The sequence below is a fragment of the Rhipicephalus sanguineus genome, chromosome 1 (assembly GCF_013339695.2).
Source record: "Rhipicephalus sanguineus isolate Rsan-2018 chromosome 1, BIME_Rsan_1.4, whole genome shotgun sequence".
Classification (NCBI taxonomy): domain Eukaryota; kingdom Metazoa; phylum Arthropoda; class Arachnida; order Ixodida; family Ixodidae; genus Rhipicephalus; species Rhipicephalus sanguineus.
The window spans coordinates 85,004,260-85,029,749 of record NC_051176.1 but is presented as its reverse complement, the minus strand read 5'-3'; the positions used below and the strand labels follow the sequence as shown (position 1 = coordinate 85,029,749).

The 25,490-nt window shown below is 47.5% G+C and overlaps 3 protein-coding genes, 8 non-coding genes and 1 pseudogene across 11 annotated transcripts; all 12 read left to right on the top strand.

Moving 5' to 3' along the window:
* The first annotated feature begins 3,018 nt into the window (after nucleotides 1-3,018).
* LOC119404732 (uncharacterized) lies at nucleotides 3,019-4,151 on the top strand (annotated as a pseudogene).
* Nucleotides 4,152-4,220: 69 nt separating this feature from the next.
* Nucleotides 4,221-4,292, top strand: Trnac-gca (transfer RNA cysteine (anticodon GCA)). Its single transcript has one exon. It is a non-coding gene; the product is annotated as a tRNA-Cys (tRNA).
* A 4,033-nt stretch (nucleotides 4,293-8,325) lies between these two features.
* Nucleotides 8,326-8,397, top strand: Trnac-gca (transfer RNA cysteine (anticodon GCA)). The gene has a single exon. It is a non-coding gene; the product is annotated as a tRNA-Cys (tRNA).
* Nucleotides 8,398-8,497: 100 nt separating this feature from the next.
* Nucleotides 8,498-9,359, top strand: LOC119386140 (uncharacterized). The gene has a single exon (XM_037653487.2). It carries the CDS (start codon nucleotides 8,526-8,528, stop codon nucleotides 9,345-9,347), a length of 822 nt encoding a protein of 273 aa, XP_037509415.1. The 5' UTR covers nucleotides 8,498-8,525; the 3' UTR covers nucleotides 9,348-9,359.
* Nucleotides 9,360-9,842, top strand: LOC125756995 (uncharacterized). The gene has a single exon (XM_049412070.1). The coding sequence runs from the start codon at nucleotides 9,360-9,362 to the stop codon at nucleotides 9,840-9,842; it is 483 nt and encodes a 160-aa protein (XP_049268027.1).
* Nucleotides 9,843-13,590: 3,748 nt separating this feature from the next.
* Nucleotides 13,591-13,662, top strand: Trnac-gca (transfer RNA cysteine (anticodon GCA)). The gene has a single exon. It is a non-coding gene; the product is annotated as a tRNA-Cys (tRNA).
* Nucleotides 13,663-13,735: 73 nt separating this feature from the next.
* On the top strand, nucleotides 13,736-13,807 carry Trnac-gca (transfer RNA cysteine (anticodon GCA)). Its single transcript has one exon. It is a non-coding gene; the product is annotated as a tRNA-Cys (tRNA).
* A 76-nt stretch (nucleotides 13,808-13,883) lies between these two features.
* Trnac-gca (transfer RNA cysteine (anticodon GCA)) lies at nucleotides 13,884-13,955 on the top strand. The gene has a single exon. It is a non-coding gene; the product is annotated as a tRNA-Cys (tRNA).
* Nucleotides 13,956-14,029: 74 nt separating this feature from the next.
* On the top strand, nucleotides 14,030-14,101 carry Trnac-gca (transfer RNA cysteine (anticodon GCA)). The gene has a single exon. It is a non-coding gene; the product is annotated as a tRNA-Cys (tRNA).
* Nucleotides 14,102-14,175: 74 nt separating this feature from the next.
* Trnac-gca (transfer RNA cysteine (anticodon GCA)) lies at nucleotides 14,176-14,247 on the top strand. Its single transcript has one exon. It is a non-coding gene; the product is annotated as a tRNA-Cys (tRNA).
* A 73-nt stretch (nucleotides 14,248-14,320) lies between these two features.
* Nucleotides 14,321-14,392, top strand: Trnac-gca (transfer RNA cysteine (anticodon GCA)). The gene has a single exon. It is a non-coding gene; the product is annotated as a tRNA-Cys (tRNA).
* A 4,792-nt stretch (nucleotides 14,393-19,184) lies between these two features.
* Nucleotides 19,185-20,186, top strand: LOC125760372 (uncharacterized). Its single transcript, XM_049420391.1, has one exon. The coding sequence runs from the start codon at nucleotides 19,236-19,238 to the stop codon at nucleotides 20,184-20,186; it is 951 nt and encodes a 316-aa protein (XP_049276348.1). The 5' UTR covers nucleotides 19,185-19,235.
* Nucleotides 20,187-25,490: the final 5,304 nt, after the last annotated feature.

Sequence of the window (25,490 nt, the reverse complement as noted above, 5' to 3'; positions counted from 1 at the left end):
GGAACCTGTGGAGGACACTCATTTACTATTGGTGTGCTGAGAACTACAGGAAAGTGATCACTTCCGTAAGGATTATTAATGACTTTCCATTTGAGGAGGGGTAGAAGTGATGGAGATGTGATGCTGAGGTCTATGGCCGAGTAGGTATTGTTGGCGAGGCTATAATATGTTGGCTCTTTTTGATTCAGAAGACATGCGTCGGAAGAGAACAGGAAATGTTCAATAAGACGACCTCGCGCATCGCAGCGAGAGTCACCCCATAGACAGCTATGTGCATTAAAGTCCCCAAGTACCAGATACGGTTCTGGAAGTTCATCTATTAGTGATTGGAATTCATGTTTCTGAAGGTGGTAGTGTGGAGGTATGTAGATAGAGCATATGGTGACGAGTTTGTTCAAAAGAACCGCTCGAACAGCCACTGCCTCGAGGGACGTTTGTAGTGGTAAACGTGTGCATGCTACTCCTTGATTAACTATAACGGCTACGCCACCAGATGACGCTACAGCATCATCCCGGTCCTTTTGAAATATAAGATAGTGGCGTAGAAAATTGGTGTTCTTAGCTTTTAGGTGCGTTTCTTGTACACACAGCACTTTTGGCGAGTGTTCGTGTAGCAACTCTTGGATATCGTCAAGGTTTCTTAGAAGACCTCTAACGTTCCATTGTATAATTTGTGTGTCCATTTTGGGTGTAAGATAGTGCTGTGTGTACTGAAAAACTATTGCCTTAAGTCACAGAACCCTTTCCAGGCCCTGTGATGCGGGCTTTTTCTTTTTTGGCGCGCTCCAACGAGCTACGCCGTTCCTTCGGCGCCTGAGACGCCGTTGGGCTTGCCATTGTGTCCATCGCCTCGGTAGAGACGCTGGATGCCCATTCGCGTGTTACGCGCACGGGTGTTGGAATTTTGGGGCTCTCTGCCTGAGCAGAAGGCCCTGGGCCTGCAGATCCGGAGGCCTGCCTGCCGTTTGGTTGCGGAGCAGCACGGGCTGCTTCCGCTGAGGGGGCGGATGACGCTACCGCCCGTCCACTGTGCGTGGTACGTGCGGTCGCCGCGAACCTTTGTGGCACTGCCCCCTTGCGTGCCACGTCCGCGTACAAATGACCCTGTGCGATAGAGAGGCGTTGGCGCGCCTCCCTAAAAGAGATGTTTTCTGTTACCTTCAGTGTAATTATTTCTTTTTCTTTTTTCCATGTAGGACACGTGCGAGAGTACGCTGCGTGTCCGCCATCGCAGTTTGCGCAGTGGGGAGTTTCAGCACAGTTGTCACTAGGGTGTTCGTGTGAGCTGCACTTGGCACAGGTTTGACGGCCACGGCAGCTCTGGGAGCCGTGACCGAAGCGCTGGCACTTGAAGCAACGCCGCGGGTTCGGTATGTACGGTCTGACCTTTAGTTTCAGGTATCCTGTTTCGATGTGTTCTGGTAGTGTGCTTGTGCCAAAAGTGAGGATTAGATGCTTTGTGAGGATTTCTTTATCATCGCGCCTGATTTTGATCCGCTGTACATTTATCACGTGCTGTTCACTCCAGCCTTCGAGGAGCTCAGTTTCTGTCAGGTCGAGTAGATCTTGGTCGGACACTACGCCTCGGGAGCTGTTAAGGGAACGGTGCGGTGTGACAGAAAGAGGTGTCGTTCCAAAAGAGACGAGTTTGGTGAGATTTTCGAACTGTGTCTTGTTTTGAATTTCAAGGAGAAGGTCACCACTAGCCATTCTTGTCACCTTATAACCTTGGCCAAGTGTATCGGTCAGGCATCTTGAGACAACAAAAGGAGAAATCGTTCTTGCGTTCTTTTCAAGGTTTTCGCAGTGGATTATGTGGAATCGTGGGAAAATTTCTTTTGGTTTCTGAAAAAAGGTGTCTTCGGTGCGCCCTCTCTTTGTGAGAGGAGGACGATCATGCAGTCGGGGGGAGGAAGCGGAAGCCATAAATTATGTATCAATTCGGCAGCTGTGCCAGCCGCCCACCATGGAGCCCAACATGGGGACGCGACAGCACTTAGATGTATATAAGGCATGCCAACGTCAGCTGTACACAGCCACTATAACCAAATATAATGTGCCCAAGAGAGGGCACACACACAAGGTTAACCCTCGCCGCCAGGAAAACGGAAGTAAATAGAAGTGAGGAGAGGACAGGAAAGATGAAAAGTGGGAGAAAAGACGAAGATGTGAGGGGAGAGAGAGACAGGAAAAGGCGACTGCCGATCTCCCCTGGGTGGGTCAGCCCAGGGGTGCCGTCTACGTGAAGCCGGGGCCAAAGGGGTGTGTTGCCTCTGCCGGGGGGCCATAAAGGTCCAATCACCCGGCGTCGGCTCAACCCCCAGGATCCCCTTTTCCCCAGACACGGCAAAGCCACGCACGGCTAGGCGTGGGAGGGGGTCGAAACCCCCCCGTTAGCTCGGGTCCGTGGTGTCGCTACACACCAAACGCCTGCTAGCGCAGACGCCCCTGCGGGGAATTAAGGCACGCTCAATTTTTACTAACATTCATGTGACAAGGAGTGCACTAGAAAACTGTGACGATTTTTCAGAATGGCTAGCAATGTTACAACTGGATCTGGAGAAAGCATTTGATCGCGTTTCCCATGAAATCCTTTTCAGCATACTGGAACATATCAATCTGGGGTCTGTGATAACCGATGGAGTGAAAATGTGCTACAGATGCAGTTCAGCGAGCCTTATTGTTAACAAAAATGTTGCCCAAAGTTTCAAGATTAAATGTGGAATCAGACAAGGCTGCCCCTTGTCATCGTTATTATTCGCAATTTTTCTCGAGCCCTTTTGTTTGAAAATCCTTCATAATGAGAGAATTCATGGCTTTAGGTTGTTAACAAACGAAGTCAAAGTACTCTGTTACGCCGACGATATAGCTGTTTTCTGTACCGATAAGAACAGCATAAAAGAAAGCGTGAAAGAAACACGATTATTTTGCACAGTTACAGGAAGTGTTATAAACTGGAGCAAGTGCATGGGTTTCTGGCATGGACCGTGGGAAAATACGCCAGATTACTATGCAAGCATGACATGGACTACCACACCAGTCAGATACCTAGGCGTGCCGTTGGAGCACTATCGCGATACGACGCAATACTGGAACGACGAAACCGATCGCGTTAAGGAACAAACTGATAAATGGGGCGGGCGGGACTTTTCTGTGTTCACTCGGGCTTCAGTTTGCAACGTTTTTCTAGTTGCCAAAGTTTGGTATGTTCTTCAAGTGCTTTGTATGTCTCGCGTCAACGTGCAGAAACTGCACAGTCTTTGCAGTGTTCGTGTGGCGCTCAACATGGGAGAGAACTAGCCGAACAAATTTATTTAGGTCACTACGCAGTGGTGGATTGGGTTTAGTCCACTAATTTCTTAAACAAATTGTGTCCAGATTTATTTTCTTGCGTGACCAGAAGAACGACTTCCTCCGAACAGTAATACAAACACGATTAGGTAACGCCATCCCGGACTTTGTTGTATCTAGTATTGTGAAGCAAGGGAATGTTCGCGGCTTCCTTCGCGAGGTCCTTTTGTCCTTCCAAATGCTAAGAGTGAGGTTTTCAATGGAATACTTAAGTAATGTTCCGAAAAAACGTTTATATAAAGACATTATCGACGTTATGTTACCAGTGCCTGTGTATCGAGCTATGTACTGTGTAGGCTCAGAGCGAAACGTTGTAAAGCGAGTTAAAAGAATGATAGTCCGCCCATCGTTTAAAACAATTTTCTTCCAATTACATACGAACACTCTACCGGTAAAACCGTGGTTGAAAGACAAAGGACTGTTTGTACCATGGTCAATAAACTGCCTCATCTGCCGAAAGCCCGAAACAATTGAACATATTTTCCTAGATTGCTGGGATGCAGTATTCCTGTGGGATGTCTTGCAGAGAACCCTCAAAAAAGAACTGCCTGTAACGCCCTACGGCATCCGTTTTCTTCCCGTAGAAAATGAAAACGGAGTACCTTATGACATGATCATGGCTCTGACCTTACACAGCTTATGGAAAACGTGTATGGCTGTACGAAATGTCGATGTAGACGCCAAGGCCCCCCGAGAATACTTCATTGAAAATATTGTCCAAAGATGTGTATAAGTCGCAGTCCCATCCACCAGACTGGCTACCTGTATTAGATACTTTAGTAAGCTTAAAACGGTTTTAATGGTTCTGTTGGCTTCATAGTGTGGTGAATGTTATGTATACTTGAAGGCGTGGCAATAAAGAAAAAAAGGGGGGCATAGCTGAGTGGTAGAGCATTCGACTGCAGATCGAAAAGTCCCCGGTTCAAACCCGGGTGCCCCCTTGAGCTCCTTCTTTTACGTATTTTTTTTAGTTATGACGCCATTGACAACGACGCCCTGATCCTCTCAGGAGTGTGGGGGCATAGCTCAGTGCCAGAGCCTCTGTATAGAACATTGTACCCCAATGGGCCAGGGGATGACGTCTTAAAGAGAGTAAAAAAGATGCCAGTTCGGCCATCAGTTCAGACATTCTTTTTCAAACTTAATAGTGGCACACTCCCTACATTACCTTGGCTCCGTGAAAAAGGAGTATTTGTACCTTGGTCAGTAGACTGATTTATCTGTACAAAACGTGAGACAGTTCACCACATTTTTCTGGACTGTACTGATGTAGTCTTTCTCTGGGACATCCTTCAAAGGACCTTGAAGAAAGAACTGCCCGTTGCACCATATGGCATCCGTTTTCTGCCTGTCATAGGCGTAGGGGGTGTGCCCTACGATATGTTCATGGCACTGGTCCTTCACAGTGTGTGGAGAACACGGATGGCAGTGCGAGACGTAGACGTGAATCCCCGGCCTGCTCTAGAGTATTTCATTGAAAGTGTGCAATATTTGATGGCTGCATACGAGGCAGAAAATGATAAGCCAGAGTGGTTCCCCTGTTTGGATGATTTGGTTGGCATGAAGCGTCTGCCTTTTTAAATCCCATGTGGTGAAAGGTGGGGCAGCACTTTTACATGTGACACTGCACTGTATTTTTATATGTTGATTTGTACTTTGTTTGCTAAGCGGGCAATAAAGAAAAAAAAAAACATAGCTCAGTGGTAACGCATTCGACCGCAGATCGAAAGGTCCCCGGTAGAAACCCGGGTGCCCCCTTGAACTCCTTCCTTCCTTTATTTTTTTTTTAGTTATGACGCCCTTGACAACAACGCCCTGATCCTCTCAGGAGCGTGGGGGCAGTGCTGGGCAATATCGAAGATACATGTATCTGAGATACTATCTTAGATACTCGTTGGGCATCTTATATCTGTATCGCGATACGTCTCGTAAAACTAGTATCTGTATCTGTATTCCCGATACATTCAGGAATGTATCGTGTACCTTAAGATACAAGATACTGCTATAGAAACAGCACCGCGTGAAACACTAAACGTTGTCTGATCACCCCTCCTTAAGCTGATATTGTTGCCAGTAAGCCACCAGAATAAAACAAAACTGCGACATTTTTGCTTATCTTTCCGCCAGAGGGCTCTATCGAGCACAGGCGATTAGGTATACGCGTTCTATTGGTGGAGCAGATGTCACGTGATCGCTCTCGAGCTATCTCGACAAAAACAAGCGCGCGAACGTCTACGCGCAGCCAACCTTTTGTTTTCTCGATATTTTCTTTCTTTTTAGTTGTGTCGGTGTGATGACACTTGTTTGTAGCGACAGTACTTGTTGCGTTCTCCGATGCGTGCGGAGTCTTCCGCTCAAATTCTGATGCCGCTATAGGGTCGTTATCGAAGTTTGTCTAGCGTAGTGCTTCATTTAAATCTAAAGAATGCAAGAATTGGGTTGATTTGCGTCCCGCTGCTTTCACACATCAGCGATTTGAAAGATCTCGTGAATGTCAGCGTCACTTACATACAATGCGATCACTTATATGCAAATGAGATTTTCACAACCATCGCACCACCGGTGCCGAATGCCAGATGCCATAGAACAAGCATTCACGTAACATAAGCTATTTTGGCGTACAGTGTTTTTGTTCTTCGTGCTAAATGATCCCAGACGTTTTTAATGATAATTTGATTGTTAGCACAAGTGCTCTCTATATATGCTGTCCTCCGTTTGCATTCCACACATTACCTGGGCTTCTGTATAGTTTTTGCTCGTCTTTTTTTTAATGTAACATGTCTCTTGTAACGTGCTCCTAAATTCCTTTTCTGGTTTATTCTGATTTTTATCTGTCGGCGTCTTTGCTACTATTTATACATCTACATTCCATGTTAGTTTACTGTTATGTCAAGGCATATTGAGGACAAAGGTAAAATAATCTGAGCATGCCTAAAGTATGCCGTAACAAAAATTCTGCTTACGATTTAGTAATACTGTGAAATTGAGTTTTCGTCATAATATTGCAAATTATGAAAAAAAAATCTTAAAGATATTAGGAAGGTAACTTGAGAAACACGATACCAAGTATTCCGCGTTTTCTCTTGATCTTCCCCACGAGCCCTCTTATGCTATTTTCTATAGGCACTGAGCTTTCTCTTGGCTGACTTTAACATCTAAGTGGACGATACATCATTCTCTGTTGTCATACCGTTTAGGGGTGCCGCCTGTATCGTGTTTATATAGGCTATTTTACATGACTGGAACCAAATATTTGCAAAGAAGTGGTTAGCTTCAACTGAATAAAACAAAATACATAATTTACCGTCGTGTGGCTCTCATTAGGGTATTTTTATGCATCGCTTAATTTCTTAATTAACTAGGATGAATGGTGCAAAATTTCTGATATTCACTTCAGGCCCAATTGCGTTTCGTTACGTTGTAAAAGGTATTCCAAAACGAGTGATACCATTTTTCGTGGAAGCGTACATACTGCGTAGTGATTTTTTTCCGGCATTGAAAGAAAGCCGGTTATATATGACTACGTTACTGCATTCGTGCGCTACCGTACTGCAGTGCTGTCAAACGTGCTTGGAGCGGACAATCGGCGCGTGGACCGTGGCGAAATGAGCGGCCGCTGCTCTAGCATCATCTCCCCAAGACGTCCACATTCCTGGCTGCCGCACACGGCAAGAAAACGCCATCGCCTCTGAAAAGCGATAGGATGACGGTCCGCGCGTCGGTTGTTTCGTTCGAAAAACGTTTCAGAGCGCTGCCGCACGCTAGCGCATTAGCGCAGATGCGTGGTTTGATTTCATATTTCACGGGTGTTCTTTAAAAGCCAGAATATGTTCACCACGCAGCATGTATGTACATACGTCGCAAAAAAAAAAAAAAAGAACGGAACGGAACGGGTAATTACTTGTTTTTTAAATATTTGGTTCTACTTACGTGAAACAACTTGTACACTTATTTACTGTGATTGTTTAATACGGAACCACCCAGCTATTTGATTTATTAGACATATTCATTTTACTTTTTTAGGTCACCGTAAAGTTTCCTTTTTTTTATTGTTACAAATCAGCAGGTAAGCAGAGCTAGAAGTGGCAGTAGTGTGCGTAGCAGTGACCTACTGCGACGCTTGAGTGAGTGAGTAAGAACTTCATTTTTATTGCGTCGCTTTGCGTCACTAGGATACATCTGAGACGTTTCTGGGCGGCACAAGTCCTCTTGGAGAAGAAATGGTAAAGATTGCACGTTATCAATATGTTGCTCACGAACACTTTATGAGAGCAGATAAGTACGATATGGAAAAAATCAATGCAGTTCTTTGTCCTCAAGCAATAAATTGTGAGCGCTGACTCTGTAGTTATCTACACACCATGCGTCACAAAAATATCGCTACCAGCGTTGTTACTGCTCTACACCTGCCGTGTGATGCGGTATTACGAAAACGGTAATACGCTTACGGACAAGGTAAGACTGCACAGCGGCATTTGCGCCATCTTACGGATGCTTCTTCATGACGTTGTTGCAAAGAGATGGCATCCCGCTAGCGGGGTGCCATCTACTTGCAACTATAGTCGCTACTTAGAAGTAGAGCTGCGACGCCCATCGATTACAAAAGTGTCAAGCAAAAACGACCGACAGCACAGGGTACAAAAACCTGTCTTGTTAAGCAGCCAAACAAATCCCAATAAGTTGTTTCGGAATGAATCTACTAGTATGCTTTGAGCATGACAGAACTTTCGGGATAAAAACATATATTTCATTAAAATTAAACAAAGTTGCTCGCAGTTAAGAAACTTTTCAAATAAACAACTTTGTACATAGGTCTCTGCTGCTTCATTATATGGATCTATAATAGCAGATTTGCCAATGTATCGAAATATCTTAATATACAATTGGGAAGTATCGTATCGGATACAATAATTCCGGAAGTATCTTGTATCGTATCGCAATACAATTTCACAGTATCTTTGCCCAGCCCTGTGTGGGGGCGTAGCTCAGTGGTAGAGCATTCGACTGCAGATCGAAAAGTCCCCGGTTCAAACCCGGGTGCCCCCTTGAACTCCTTCTTTTACTTATTTTTTTAGTTATGACGCCCTTGACAACGACGCCGTGATCCTCTCGGGAGCGTGGGGGCATAGCTCGAATTCCACTTCCGGTTGCGAAAGCGTTCGGACGTGTGTATCATGAGCTTCGTTGGAGCGGCATCGGCGGCCCAGCTTAGCCGCGGTTCCAGGATTGAAATGCCACAGGATTATGCCGTCATTTTGCCCCCTCTGCCAAATGGGTATGTGGTTCAGAACACTGTTTTTCTGCACGCAGATGTAAAAGGAAGGCCTTATCACGCGGAAGATTTTCGTGAACCACTTTTTCGACGTGTCCCGCCCACCGAGGTTCTTGCGCTTGGCGCATATCAAATGAATCACGTGTGGGCGGTGACCTGTAAAAGCGCTGAAGGTGTGAAGAAACTTTTAGCTGAACCGCAATTGACTGTGAAAGGCCTCAAATGCATGGTAATTGACCCAAGCCACCGCGACGTCCGGCTGAAACTGCATTGGTTGCTCTACCACGTGAGAGAAGAAGACGTCCGAAATGCGCTGATCCCTTACGGGACGGTCGTTGACGTAGGAATGGATAAATGGCGAATTGATGGCTACACGCAGCAGAATACCATGACAAGAACCGTGACGCTCCGGCTCAAGGCTAACGTTACGCTGGACGATATACCCCACCAGTTACGAGTTGGAGGGGAGCTCGCACTTATCGTGGCCCCCGGAAAGGCGCCGAGGTGTTTGCGCTGCCAGCAGATTGGCCACATTAGAAAAGACTGTCGAGTTCCGCGGTGCGACACGTGCAAACGCTTTGGTCATGCCCCAGCGAACTGCACGAGGACGTATGCGGCAGCTACCTTGAACACCGGGAGCACGGATAAATCCGAGCTCACTATGGACGAAGCCGAAGCCGAAGAATCGGTGAAATCAAAGGCGGATTCTGCAGGCAAAACCTAAAGTACGGCAGGCATGACGCAGTTGAAGAAAGAAGCGGCAAAGTCAACTGACAGTGCAAGGGTGGTGCAACCTATTGCAGAATCACCGGTGAAACCCAAGGTGACGTCTGCAGGAGACACGCCAAGTACAGGAGGCATGATGGAGGTGAAAGAAACGGCAAAGTCAGCTGACAGTGCGGGTGTGCAATCTGCCGCAGAATCATCGACGAGCGCAAAGGAGGCCCATGTATCAAAGGATGTGACCGCTGAAACGAGTGAGAGCAAAAGAACTACTCGGACTGTCCAGGAACCTTCCGACGGTTGTGCCATGGAGTGGCACGACGCTGAAGAACCCGGGACTGGAGGGAAAAGACCACGAGACGCAGTCCTATCAGAACCAAATGATGCAAGCAGTCAAGAACCGCCTGCGAAAGCGGCTGTCTTTCGGAGGCAGCGGCTGATGGTCAAGCCAAACGTCGTAGAAGGGGAAAAGAGGGCGGCCAAGCCGCCCCCTTGACGACGCACTAGGTGCGCGCCCCCCTGCCCAGAAGGTGTGCCTGATGACTGAGTAGGCGTTATTCAGCGAAGACTGTTTGGTGAGCACTTACTTCTACCATAAAAATGGCAGTGAGACTTGAGCGAGCAGTACGGTTTGCCAGTATAAATGTACGCGGGTTAGCTTCTAGAAGGCGGCAGTACCAATTGAGTAGATTGTTTTCGGAGCATGAATTCGACGTGATTGCTGTGCAGGAAACCAAATTAGCGACCGAGGAGGATAATGATCGCATGGTGTTACCTTTCGCTCAATGTATAACGTTTGTGTGTCCCACGCCAATGGCTTATCAGGAGGATGTGCTCTTTTCATCAGAAAATCTATGGGTGCTGTTGAAAGAAGTGTAATAAGCAGTGATAACGGACGTTTTGTAGTGTGTGATTTTTCTTTCTTGAAATTTGAATGGCGCGTGATATGTGTGTATGCCCCGAACCGAGAGAGCGAAAGGAAGGTTTTCTTTCAAGAAATAAGTAATTTACTCGAATGTGACAAATATGTAATACTTGTTGGTGATTTTAACTGCGTGTGCGCGAAAGAAGACCACGCCAAGCCAATCCAATTATGTGATCAAAGCGCGGTGTTTTTGAACGAATCGATTGCAGAGAAGGGATTGGAAGATGTTGGCCTATGCATGTCTAATGGTAGAGTTCAGTTTACGCACTTTCAGGGTCTAAGCCACGCACGGTTAGATAGAGCGTACATCTCGCTGGACCTTGTTATGTGCTGTGATGATTATAATGTTACACCGGTGTCTTTCAGCGACCACTGTATGATTAGCTTTACACTTGGTGCTAGGGAGAGGATACATAAATTTAACTGGCACCTGTGGAAATTAAACAATAATGTCTTGAAGAATGAAACTTTTGGCAGAGATGTAACCGAAGCCCTTACGAAGCTATATGATAATCAAAAAGACGACTGGGAAGCGAAGTGGGAAACGTTCAAACAAGATGTCAAAATGAAAGCGATAGATCAAACTACTAAGAATAATTTTGAGAAGAAGCAGGAGGAAAGGAGCCTACAAAGGCAACTACAAGCTCTCTTGGAGGAAGAAAGTATGAAACCTGGCTTGTTTACCGAAGAAATTAGAAATACTAAAAACAAACTGGAAATTTTAGACAGACAGAAGTATAAAGGTTCTATAATAAGAACTAGAAGTGAAAAGCTTTGGATGGGCGAGACACCCACAAAAAGAGCTCTGGGGGACGAAAAGAAATATGCACAAAGAAAAGAAGTAAAGGAAATAATGCACAAGGATAGGCTGACAAGTGAAAAAGCTCAGATAATGGAAGCGTTTGTGGAACATTATCGCGATCTGCTCGGCAAGCGTGTACCGATGGCCAGAGGCTTTACTGTATCTTTCTCCCTATCATGCCCAAGCTTGACACAGATACACAAGAAAGATTAGGGGCTCCTATCAGCGTGCAGGAAATCAAAAAAGCTATCGACGACCTAAGCACGGGAAAGACGCCCGGCCCAGATGGAATCGGAGCTGAGTTTTATAAAACGTTTAAAGAAGAAGTAGCAAATGCGCTGTACGAAGTTATGGTAGAAGCATATAAAAAGAAGAAACTACCGTGCTCTTTCACGCAAGCGCATACTGTCTTAATTCCGAAAACATGATAGCACCAAACTACAATCTGTAGCATCATATCGACCTATAAGCCTTTTGAACACTGATTACAAAATATTCATGAAGGTTTTAACCAGGAGAATGCAGAATGTCATCGAAAAGATTGTAGGAACACACCAGATATGTGGCATTAGAGGTCGCAGCATTACAACAAACATACATATAGTAAGAAGCGTTCTAGAGATTTGTGATGCCTTCGAAGAACGAATAGCAATGATGCAACTAGATTTACAAAAAGCTTTCGATCGTGTCTCGCATGAAGTATTGTTCAGTGTGTTGAAGCATGTGGAAGTTGGTGACATAATCTTGGATGCTGTTAAGATGGCATACTCGCAGTGTGTAACACGTCTGATAGTCAATAGGCAGCTCAGTGAGGAAATTGAAATACTCAGTTCTATCAGACGAGGATGTCCGGCCTCAGCATTGTTATTTGCCATCTACCTAGAACCCTTTTGTTATCAATAATTAATAACACAAGTGTCCACGGCTTTCGGTTACAGAATGCGGAGATAAAGCTACTTGCTTACGCCGATGATGTGGCGGTACTTTGCCAAGATAGACAGAGTATATGTGAGGTTGTTCATATGGCAAATAAATTTTGCGACATGACGGGCAGCATAATTAATTGGGACAAAACACTGCCTTTTGGTACGGTAATTGGGATATGATACCTGAGGTATACCTCAACGTAAAATGGGAAAGTAAACCCTTAAAGTATCTTGGTGTACCTTTGGAAAGCCATCGTGACAACACTGATTACTGGAAGGGTGAAGCAGAAACACTCAAGCAAAAGCAAACGCTTGGGGTGGTCGGGATTTGTCTATTTTCGCGCGTGCGTCCGTATGCAACATGTTCCTTATATCCAAAATATGGTACGTCATGCAAGTCATCTGTATGACGCGCATTAATGTGCAGAAATTTCATAGGATTTTTGCAGTGTTTGTGTGGAAATCGTCATGGGAACGTACAAGTCGTTCAAACTTATTCCAGTCCGTTCGCAACGGAGGAGTTGGTTTATGTCATTTATTTATAAGACAAGTTGTCTCTCGTTTTATGTTCCTGCGAGACCAAAAAAAATGAATTCCTGCATACTGTGATACAACTAAGACTGTCTTCGCGCATTCCGGATTTTGTTGTGTGATCAAACAATGATATGTGCCGATATGTGACCGGTTTTTTTGAGAGAAGTTATACAATCTTTGAATTTTTGAAAGTCCGTTTTTCTATCGAATATCTTTCCACTGTTAAACGAAATAAGCTGTACAAAGATCTCTGTGATGTCCAGTTACCAACACCCTTGTACAGATCTGTGTTCAATGGAGGTCCCGGACAGGACGTTTTAAAAAGGGTCAAAAGAATGAACGTGAAAGCAGGGGCAAAAGCGTTCTTTTTAAACTTCATTCCGGTACGCTCCCCGTAAAGCAATGGTTAGCGGATAAGGGAATCGATGTGCCATGGACAACCAATTGTTTGCTTTGTAAAACACCTGAGACAATAGAGCATGTATTTATTCATTGCTGGGACGCAGTCTTTCATTGGGACATCCTTCAAAGAACATTGAAAAAAGAGCTGCGCATTACGAGCTATGGCATTCGTTTTCTGTGTGTGGACAACGAGGACGACGTCCCATATGACATGTTTATGTTAATCAGTCTTCACAACATCTGGCAGACTACAATGGCTGTCCGACATATGGACCAAAACACGCGTCCTGTCCGGGAAAACTTCATTGCAAATATAAGGCATATTGCTGAAGTGTATAGAGCACAAGAAGAACCTCCCCGCTAGTTGCCAATGTTGGACGAACTGTGTCACTTGAAAAAAATTTTAATGTGAACACTACGGACAAAACGTTGGTCCAAGTGTGTTTGTTTTTACCATTCCTGTTTCTGTGTGACCACCTGTAAAGAAAAACAGGCAAAAAAAAAAAAACCGAAAAGCATAGCTCAGTGGTAGAGCATTCGACCGCAGATCGAAAAGTCCCCGGTTCAAACCCGGGTGCCCCCTTGAACTGCTTCGTTTACGTATTTTTTTTGTTATGACGCCCTTGACAACAACGCCGTGTTCCTCTCAGGAGAGTGGGGCATAGCTCAGTGGTAGAGCATTCGACTGCAGATCGAAAAGTCCCCGGTTCAAACCCGGGTGCGCCCTTGAACTACTCCTTTTACTTATTTTTTTAGTTATGACGCCCTTGACAACGACGCCGTGATCCTCGCAGGAGCGTGGGGGCATAGCTCAGTGGTAGAGCATTCGACTGCAGATCGAAAAGTCCCCGGTTCAAAACCGGGTGCCCCCTTGAACTTCTTCTTTTACTTATGTTTTTTTTAGTTATGACGCCCTTGACAACGACGCCGTGATCCTCTCAGGAGAGTGGGGGCATACCTCAGTGGTAGAGCATTCGACTGCAGATCGAAAAGTCCCCGTTTCAAACCCGGGTGCCCCCTTGAACTCCTTCTTTTACTTATTTTTTTTAGTTATGACGCCCTTGACAACGACGCCGTGATCCTCTCAGGAGCGTGGGGGCATAGCTCAGTGGTAGAGCATTCGACTGCAGATCGAAAAGTCCCCGGTTCAAACCCGGGTGCCCCCTTGAACTCCTTCTTTTACTTATTTTTTTTAGTTATGACGCCCTTGACAACAACGCCGTGATCCTCCCCGTAGACTGGGGGCATAGCTCTGTGGTAGAGCATTCGACTGCAGATCGAAAAGTCCCCGGTTCAAACCCGGGTGCCCCCTTGAACTACTTCTTTTACTTATTTTTTTAGTTATGACGCCCTTGACAACGACGCCGTGATCCTCTCAGGAGCGTGGGGGCATAGCTCAGTGGTAGAGCATTCTACTGCAGATCGAAAAGTCCCCGGTTCAAACCCGGGTGCCCCCTTGAACTCCTTCTTTTACTTATTATTTTTTTTTAGTTATGACGCCCTTGACAACGACGCCGTGATCCTCTCAGGAGAGTGGGGGCGTAGCTCAGTGGTAGAGCATTCGACTGCAGATGGAAAATTCCGGGTTCAAACCCGGGTGCCGCCTTGAACTCCTTCTTTTACGTATTTTTTTGTTATGACGCCCTTGACAACGACGCCGTGGTCCTCTCAGGAGAGTGGGGAATAGCTCAGGGGATTCCACTTCCGGCCGCGACAGCGTACGGACGTGTTTTCATGAGCTCCGACGGAGCAGCGATAGCGGCCAAGCTCGGTCGCGGAAACAGGTTATCTGCAATGGAAAACGAATACCAGGTTGTTCTGCTCAGTTTGCCTACAGGTCGGTTTATTTTAAATACCGTGTTTTTGCACGCGGACGTCAGGGCTCGGCCCTACAGGGAGAAGACTTTCGCGACGCTCTGGCTCAACATTCGGTACTCCCCGAGGTAGTCGCCTTGGGGGCGTACCGCATGAGCCATGTGTGGGCGGTCACCTTCAAGGACGCTGAAACGGTGAAGAAGCTGGTCAGCATCGGTGAACTGCAAGTTAAAAGCAAGCGCTGTATCGTCATCGACCCGGCCAACAGGGACGTCCGAATAAAGGTGCACTGGTTGCTCCACAGTGTGCCTAACGAGGACGTGCGCCTTGCCTTCACGCCTTTCGGTAAAGTCACCGACATCGTCAGGGAGCGCTGGAGGGCCGAGGGATTGACCGACAAAGGGTCTACAACGAGGCTTGTGACTCTGAAGCTGCACTCCGGCGTCAAAATCGACGACTTGCCATACCAGTTAAGTGTATCCGGTGAGCACGCCCTCGTTATTGTGCCGGGCAGGGCTCCGCTCTGCCTTCGCTGCCGGGGCACGGGCCACATCCGCCGCGATTGCCGCATTCCGCGATGTGGCTTTTGTCGGCGATTCGGTCACGAAGACGGCCAGTGTGAACGAACGTACGCCAGCGTGACAGGGCCCGGGGGCAGCGACGACACCGCCGACCTGCTCATGGACGAGGCTGACTTGGAAGAGGCGACGCCTCAGGCAAACGCCCGTGAAACACAGCCATCTACATCGTCCTCTGTCCCGAAGGCCGAGCGTGATAAGCGGCAAGTCGACGAAGCCTCCAAGGACCAGCAGGAGCCCGCCAAAGGCGTCGACACTGCACCGACTAGACGGTATACGCCCCCAGAGGTGCAGCCTCCGGTGAGCGTGATTGAAGCCGGCGAGAAGTGTATGGTTTTTTCACACGGCGAAGGGAGCCCGATGGCCGGAAAGCGGCCGCATGAGAGCACCGTCGACATTGAGTCGCAGCGGGACGATGGTGGAGGCGGCGAGCCACCGACGAAAACGCCAGGTGTAAGACGCTCTCCATTTAGATCGCGACCTAACATTCCGGGCGAACCACGGCGGGCGGGCAATCCGCCTTCGTAATGGCGCGTTCACACTGAGACATTCGGCGGTGAGAGCGCGCGGAATCCGCTTCGGCGGCAGCGAGATCCGCCGGAAAAGCCCATTCCGCGCCGATCGGTCCCGGACCGATTTTCGCGGCAGCTGCCGCCGGATTCCCTCACCGCGAACCAATTGGAACGCGAGTCGAACATTCGAAAAATGGCGACGCGCTTGTGATATCGGAGTCGTCGAAGCCCGCAGCAACAGCGAAGTCTTTCGTAATCATCCTGTAGCTCTCGACAACTACCAAGTGTTGTCACGATTAGCATCTTTGCAATACATCATCGCGATCTCGCGAAACGGGCAGCATTACCTCGGCTCGACCAAGCTTCTCGCGTCTTGCAAATCAGGACGAACCAACCACTACTGCTTGCGTCGTTTCTTTTGTTCGGCGAGTACATGTTTATCCTCTTCAGGCATCGCCAGAAAGTTGCTTTGCAGCAGGCCCAGCAGTTCGACGACCCTGCTCCTGTTTATGCGCTTCGCCATAACGAAACGCGTACACAACGCCGAGCGCGTCAGTGCCAGCGTTCCTTCGCGCGAAGGGACGATGACAACTAGTTTCGGCGGTGCGGTTGCTAAGTGGTGTGAACAATGTGGAATTTCGGCGGCGCACGAATTCCGGTCGCTGTGGCCGGCGGATTCCCCAGTGTGAATGAGCCATAATAGATGGGTTTTATGTCGGGTAAAGGGGGGGGAGGGGTGGGGTTGGGCGAAAATGGTGTAGGGAAAAGCTGCAATATGGATCACTCTGTTTGCTCTGCTCTTCAAACGCGACAGCTTTACGGCCACTGGCCGGGTTTTGTATCGCGGTGTCATCCGCGAGAAGAATACTGCAATAAGTTTCACCTCTGGTTTGTTCTTCGCAACGGACACCATTCGGAAGGGCAACCTCCTTTGCAGCCATGGCCCAGCTAACAAAAGCGACTTTGCGCGTAGCAACCCTGAATGTACGATGGTTAAGCGCTAGAAGGCGACAGTGCCAATTAAGCCGCTTACTGCTCGAAAACGATTTGGACTTGGTCGCTGTTCAGGAGACCAAAATAGAAAGCCAGGAGGTTGCCGACCGAATGGCGTCCGTTTTTCGTCCTCATTTCAATGTACATTTTTGTCACGCTGTTGGCAATTCGGGCGGCTGTGCTGTTTTCTTACGTAATGACTTTGGTAGTTGCGTACAAACGGTTGAGTCGTGCCAATCTGGCCGCCTTTTAGTGGTAGATTTTAGTCTTTCGGGTACGAGTTACCGCGTTGCCTGTGCTTACGCACCGAATGTCGAAAGAGATCGCACAATTTTTTTTAAAGGAATTCTAACGTATCTAAACCGTGAAAAAGTGCTATTACTCCTAGGCGATTTCAACTGTGTTTGTGCAGCTGAAAACCGGTCCAAAAAGAGCCGTATTCACGATAAGAGCGCCGAGTTGTTATCGGAGATAGTGCATGATCGCGGTTTAGATGACGTGGGCTGCGTTTTTTCCAATGGTACTCGCCCGACTTATACCCATTTTCAGCGTGATAGCCATGCAAGACTGGACAGAATCTATGCCTCAGTCGAACTTGTTGTGCTGTGCACTGCGTACGAAGTGAAGCCTATTTCCTTCAGCGACCACTGTTTGGTTATTGCCGGCTTTGGCAGAGTGCAGGCGAAACCACATTTAAATTGGAACCTGTGGAAATTTAATGTGAAGCTCCTAGAAGACGATAATTTCGTAAGCGTAGTAACCGACGAACTGGAGAAGCTACACGCTTCGCAGTCAATAAATCTAGCTGCTGAATGGGAGGAGTTTAAACAAAGAGTCAAAATAGCTGCCATGGAAAGAAGTAGCGTCCTCAAGCATAAGCGGAACCAAAGTGAACGTGAGCTTCGTGAGCGGCTTGAATATTTTACCTGTATGGAAAACATCCAACCTGGTGTTTTTACGAAGGAAATGAGAGACGTGAAGAGTCAACTGGAGCAAATTGATGCTGAGAAGTACAAGGCCGCGATAATACGAACAAGAGCGGAAAAATTGTGGGTCGGTGAAAGGCCAACAAAACGCGCGCTGTCTGATGAAAACAAATATGCGTGCCAGAAAGAAATCCGTCAAATAGCTAGTGGCAACGATGTCACGTCGGATAGGAAGGTCATCATGCGCGTGATAGCCGATCATTTTACTTATCTGCTTGGACAACAAAGGAACACTATGGAAGGGTTTCGGGAGAAATTTTTACCTTTTATGCCGAGGCTAGACGACGAAGTTAAAGCACGTTTGGAGGTGCAGATTTCTCTACGAGAAATCGAGGACGCAATCGGCGACTTGACGCTGGGCAAGGCGCCCGGGCTCGATGGCCTAGGGGCCGCCTTCTATAAAGCTTTTAAATTTAAGGTAGCTCCTGTGTTGCTTAGGGTTTTCGCTGAAGCTTACGACCGTAAGCGAGTTCCGCTTTCATTCAGAAGGACGCACGTTGTGCTGATACCCAAGAGTGATGACCCCGAAAAGCGTCTCTCCGTGGGCTCTTATCGTCCTATCAGCCTCACCAACGTGGACTACAAAATATCTATGAAAGTATTAGCCAAAAGACTCCAGGGGGTTATTGCAAAGCTGGTAGGGCCACATCAGACTTGCGGTATTAAAGGCCGCAGCATAGCGACAAACATTCACGTCGCACGAAGTGTTCTTGAATGTTGTGACGTTCTAGGCGAACGCGTGGCAATGATGCAGCTCGACCTGGCGAAAGCATTTGACCGAGTCTCGCACGAGATTTTATTGGACATTCTCAAACATTCAAATGTTGGCCATGTAATACTAGAAGGCGTCAGAATGGCGTACACGGACTGCACCATGCGTATTATATAGTAAACGGGGAACTTACGGAGAGCGTGAACGTCCTCTCCTCAGTTAGGCAGGGATGTCCTTTGTCGCCTTTGCTCTTTGCACTTTATCTCGAACCGCTCTGTTTGGCCATTGACCACACGGAAGCTATTACGGGCTTCAGGCTGGAGACAGCACACGTCAAAGTTTTGGCTTACGCAGATGATGTTACTGTGTTCTGCTCAGACAGGGAGAGCATCAAACAAGCCGTTAATATTGTATGCGATTTTTGTGACTGCACCGGTGCCCAAATAAACTGGGATAAGAGTTACGGGTTTTGGCATGGCGACTGGGATGTTACGCCAGAGAATTATTCTCGGTTACGCTGGTCGGCAATTCCAACACGTTACCTAGGCGTGCCACTTGAATCTTATCGTGATCCAGAAGCGCACTGCTCTGACCAGGCGCGAAGCGCGAAAGAAAAGTCTACTGCGTGGCAAGGCAGGCAATTGTCTATTTTTTCACGAGCCACTGTCTGCAACATTTTTCTGATCTCCAAAATCTGGTATGTGATGAATGTGTTATGTGCATCACGAGTTAGCATACAAAAACTTCACCGCGTTTTTGCTGTTTTTATTTGGGCGTCCACTTGGGAGCGGACTAGCAGAATGAATTTGTTCCGCCCTGTTAAGAAAGGTGGCCTTGGCCTTGTTCATTTGGTTTTGCGACAGGTTGTGTCGCGATTTATATATTTACGGGATCAAAATCACCCGTTCCTCCGCACTATCATACAAACGAGGCTACGGCGACTACTCCCGGAACTTATAGCGTCGTCCTGCGAAATGATCAACGGTTCTGTAACCGGGTACCTGCGCGAGGTGGTTCTCTCGTTCAGATTGCTGAACGCACGATTTTCTTTAGATTACTTATTTAATGTTAAGAAGAAAAAGCTATATAAGGACCTAGTGGAAAACATGCTACCAGAGCCCTTGTACCGATTCCCACATCGTGGAGGCGCTGGACAGGATGTGCTCAAACGAGTAAAGAAAATGCCTATACAACCATCAGTTAAAACATTCTTCTTTCAGTTGCACACAAACACACTCGCTGTTAAAACCTGGCTCCAAGATAAAGGCATCTTTATACCCTGGACCACTGACTGCATCTTATGTAAGAAACCGGAAACGATTGAACACGTATTTCTAGACTGTTGGGACCCAATATTTCATTGGGATGTGCTTCAACGCACATTAAAGAAACAACTACCCCTTGACCCTTACGGCATTCGTTTCTTGCCGGTAGACGTATCCGGGGGCTTTCCGTACGATGTTATCATGGTCCTAATACTTCACGCCTTGTGGAAAACGAGAACGCAATATCAGCATGTTGATAAAGATATACGCCCTGTTCGCGAACATTTCATTGAAAGTGTCGTGCGTCTGCGAGATGTGTATCGCGCTCTTGCCGATCCGCCAGACTGGGTCTCCGTACTTGATGTATTGGTATGCATGAAAAGATTTTAACCCTGCGGTAGCCAAAGTCTGGCTGCCCGGTTTTATGCCTTGTAATATATGATTTCGGCAATAAAGAAAAAAAAATGGCGTGTGGCTGAGTTGTCTAACGCAGCGCGCTGGGGAGCGAGGGGTTGTTGGTTCGAATCCCCGGTGGCGTACTTCAGAATATTTTCCTTCTGCTTTAGTTTTCTTTGTGCCTTTTTATATATATACATACATATACATATCCGGGACATGTCGGCGTCAACAGACGGCGACGGCAAAAATCAGCCGAGAGTGTCCGCATAATTGCTATCGCAACAAAATCCCGATCAACGCAAAGAATCAAAATCATGGTTGGAGCTGGAATCGAAACCAGGCCTTCTGCCTGCGTGTGTGGTGTGCGTTAGGTATAGCGCTGTACGTCTCAGAAACTGCGCAGAGCTCTTTAAAGGGACGCTATAGCAAAGCATTAAATCAGTTTAGAGAGATAAATTATTGTTTCAGAACATCGTTGTCATTGATTTCGCCATCATAGGTTAATCATTAGAAGATGAAACGAAGCTTGAAGGTTCGTGTTTGAATTTGGGGCATTGAAGCTAATGAGCGCAGGCGCACCGGAGCTTAGAAGCGGGGCTTCGTTTCGTTTGAAAAGCGCGCCGTACCTGCTTTGCTGTGAAGCAAACTTATGTATCTGCGTGCTTGTAGCGACCGAGAAAACCGTGAAGGCGTTGCGGGAAAGCGCGCTTCGCCCACTGCAGCGTGTTGTGCAGTTGCAGCATTTGACAACTGAGTGGTCCGTCTTTTTAGTAGCATAGCAACAGTTAAATGTATGCATTACTGCAAACTTATGAGCAGCGGTTTCCCTTTGTCCGGGGTATTTAAATTCACGAACGAATTTGTGATTGAGACGCCCGTATATCTGGAGATTAAGATCCGGTGATCTTTAACGTGCACTAAAATTACGTGCGCACGGGCGTTTTTGCATTTTGCGCCGATTAAGATAGGGTGCATTTTTATCCCGCTACCTTGGTGTTCGTGTTTCCTGGCCTGATCATTGGAAACTTCGTGAAAAGCACCCCACACGCGAAAATAAGCGACCACGCAGCCCTACAGTTTCATTGGTCCTATTACCAACGAAATGTGTGCAGTCTGTAACCATCCTCACGCATGTTTTATGCGGTGAGCTACATTTCGCCTGTCCCCATTTAGCCGTGTTGGCGAAAACCTTCTAGCTGAGACCACTAGAATGGCTTATGCATTATAAATGGCGAGAACTCGCTGAACATGGAATGTCAATACAGGCAAAGTTTCGACCAGTGGACTTTTCTTCATCAAGGCAGGGAGGCGCAAAGGTAGCCTTGGCACTCAACAAAGACAAAGCACTTGGGCAAACGTTGGCTGCGGTGACATTCCCTGTTGAACGATTTCTTGAACTGTTCAAGGCTGCATGTTCCTTTGAACTTATGTTTTGATGGGATTACTCATTATAAAGCATTACAACAGTAAGACTATGTTTTTGTTGTGGAGGCATCAGCTTCCGGCCAACTATTTTGTTGTGAGCGTGCTTATTAATGCAAGCAATGCTTCGCATATATAAACAAACATGTGCACTTACACTGTAAACTGAAAACTTCCTATTTCTATATTTACGTGATGCGTTGTTGACTTCCATGAGATCGGTGGTCACAATCAAAGTCGCATGAAGCTCTCCGCCAGCGGATTCGCCCTAGACTGAGGACATTATCGCGCCGATTAAGCAAAGACAGCAGGCACTATACCCGGGCGCATGGCCTTACCAGCAGGTGCTGTACGCACCGGGCACGTAGGCAAGGGGGGGGGGGCGCAGGGGGCCCACCCCCCCTCCCCAATTTTGTCCAGTCGGCCATTAACGAAAGTGTATAGAGGCACAAGTACAAGTAGGAAAGACTTTCTTTCGAACAGTTAGGTCTTGCCCCCCCCTCTCTCCCCCCCCCCCCCCCGAAAAAAAATCCTGCCTACGTGCCTGGTACGCACGCAAAGAATAGGGCTTCGCTCCGCGAACCTCAATGCGTGTAGTCAAGTCTTCAGAAGGCCCCGCTGAGGTGGCTCGTGGTTAGAGCACTCGGCTGTAATGAATCGAGAAAACCAAGTTCGATCCCGGCAGGAGGTGCCATGTTTCAATGCAGGAAAAGTGCAAAAAACGCCTGTGGGCACATAATTTTAGTGCACGTTAAAGATCACAGTGCCTCAATCTCCGGATATCCGGGAGCAGGGTGTCGGAACGGAACGAAAACCGAAAACGAAAAACGAAAAAAAACGATATTTTTGACCGGAACGAAAACGTAACCGAAACTTTATCTATTATTTCGTTCCGGAGTGAAACCGAAATTTTTTCAATCGTTTTTCGGTTCACGAGAAAACTTCGCAGTCCGGAACAACTGAGCTCATGCAATGTGAGCATATTTCAGGGTACAGTATTAACGCGTACCTCAGGCAGCAATTTCAAAGCAAAGATACGTTGAAATTGTGCGAAAAACGAAAACAGTGGCAACCAGAGATGTTTATATTAACGCAAGCGGACTTTTGAGGGCCTGTCACGCAGGCCAAAGTGGAGAGGGCATTGTCGGCGCTGAAGTTTGTTACAGCGAAGGCTCTTATGAGATCACAACAGCTGATTTTGGCACCATAGTTGTCCGCCGCCGCCCGTGTTCGTGACCACTATCGCGTGAAGTAAGAAAAAAATAAAATGGGAAACAAATTTATAGGATCGGATAGGATTTTAACCCGCGCCCCCTGCGTGGCAGTCGAGTCTTCCACCACAGTGCCACGCTGGTGCTTATAACTCCTTCGCAAAAATAGGCGTCATGTCGGGCAAGGAATCGTGTTAACATATGTAATACAGCGTGGCAGAAGAGTAAAACGACAACCAGCCATCACAGAATGCTTATTCCGCAAAGAGTGTGTGGTTTAAAATGCTTCCCACCCACTGCAAAGTGCTCAGCCATAATTCATCGTCATCAGCCACGTCACAAAGCGCACATAATGCCTTACAGATGTGTAGCGGCTACCACGATTATCCGAAGAATCAAGAAAAATGGCATAGTGGGAACTTCGGTACTTCAGAAAAATTACGATGATTTATGGCGTAGTGGGTACCCTGCATGTGTACTTGTATCAGCTGCCCCAAGAGACTCTACAACGGGCTCTACAAAGTCCGCTCTTCCAACTTTCGCTGTGACTTTGCTGCACATTCCGCGCAGGCCTGGCAATCTTTTTACCAAAACAGCGGTCTCGCACATCGCAGAGTGCACTCAGTGACGTGCTGCTTCTGAGATCGTTCTCACTCCCTTGACACAAAGCACTGAGCCCACTAAAAATCGTGATTGAATTTGTAAAAAATAAATACTATGACTTTGAAGGGTATACTGGTTTGTGCTAGTTGGTAGGAATTCATCGTACAGTTACTTCCGCTCCTCTGAAGAACGTGTTTTACCCTTGTCCCGCTTTGTTAGGAGGAAGGCAAATAACTACATCACAAATCAAATTTTTTTTTAATGATTACTTTAGCTTCAAATTTTTCCATAAAAAAAACGTTACGAACCGTTACGGAACATTTTTTTTTTCGTTCCGGAACAGAAACGGAACGGAACTTTTTGCGGTGGAACGAAACTAAAACCGAAACGAAAAACATTTCGTTCCGACACCCTGTCCGGGAGTCTCAACCCCGTCCAGACCCCAGACTGGACGGGGTTGCACCCCAGACCAAGCACCCCGGACCAAGCAAAACCACTGCTCATAAGTTTGAAGTAATGTAGACATTTAACTGTTGATATGCTACTAAAAAAATTGCAGTGGCTTAGCTCGGCTGTTCCAGGATATACGTAGCGTTAGCAAAGGTTCAGCTGATTATTCTGAGCATTCCAGATTGTCTAGGATTACCTTTATTGTCATGCTTACTGCTGCTCCAATGACACACACACACGGTATACGCATTATGTGGCACATGCATATATATTTTTGCTCAACGTCAGGTTGCTTCTTCATTCTTCGTACGCTGAACCGCTAATTGTAGGCAACTACTTCGGGATCCGATCATAAGATTCTCGGCTCTTCTGCGCCGTTGAGCAGCATTTGCGCTCTCCTTCTCCATGGCGTTACCCACCTGCAAACGCCAGTTAGAGGCGCTATCAAGCGGCACCAGCGCATTGTCAGACGGCGACAGCACAGCGAAGGCGAATAGCTGCGCGCGCCACGGCTACGACGCTACGACGTCACCCCTCTCGAATGCACAGAGCAGCAGCGGCGAGTCGCGCGCGCCGGCGCCAGTCTGTCTGCCCGGCTACGACGCCACTCCTCCCGCTTTCCGCCACCGGCAGCGGCGACCCGCGCGCGGCGGGGGCGGAGAGTGCGGAGAGCGCGTGAGATGCCGGCAATGCCGGCTTCGCACTGATCCTCGCGCATGTGCAGCACGGCTCATGAGGTACCACGCGAAATCGGCTCTGGCTAGGCAAGTGTAGCTAACGCTACAAAAGACGGACCACTCAGTTGTCAAACGCTGCAACTGCACAACACGCTGCTGTGGGCGAAGCGCGCTTTCCCGCAACGTCTTCGCGGTTTTCTCGGTCGCTACAAGCATGCAGATACATAAGTTTGCTTCACAGCAAAGCAGGCACGGCGCGATTTTCAAACGAAACGAGGCCCCGCCTCCAAGCTCCGGTGCGCCTGCGCTGATTAGCTTCAATGCGCAGCCGCGTCGCGAGCGCTGGCGCCCCGCGGACTGCAGCCACGTTGCGCCGTGTTCGTACCAAGAGTAGACGACCCTACTTCGTACCAAGAGTGGACGAGAGGATGACCGCCGCTGTAGCTCAGTGGTAGAGCATCGGACGCGTTATTCGAAGGTCGCAGGTTCGGTCCCTGCCCGCGGTAAGTTATCTTTTCGTCCACTTTACGTTCTTCACATTTATGTTCTAATTACTACAAACAACACCCCCTATACTTTCCTTGGCATTATTGTCTGTTAGTTATCATTAATATTGTGTCTAACAAACAAAAACGAGCTTTTAAAAGTCACCTCCTTTCATTCATTCATAGCGAGCGTCTCCTTCTGGCAGGCTTGATGCCTTCTCAGGTAGTATGCGAGGGATTATTGGTCAGCTGCCGGATCGTAAAAAAGGCCACGTGCTACGTGACGCCAACAGGCAGAAAAAGAGTGTTCCACATTCGCCGCCATGGCTGCGATTCGCGCTAACACTCCTAGGTATAAATCCACATATATACCCCATAAAGTGGACGAGAGGATGCCCGCCGCTGTAGCTTAGTGGTAGAGCGTCGGACGCGTTATTCGAAGGTCGC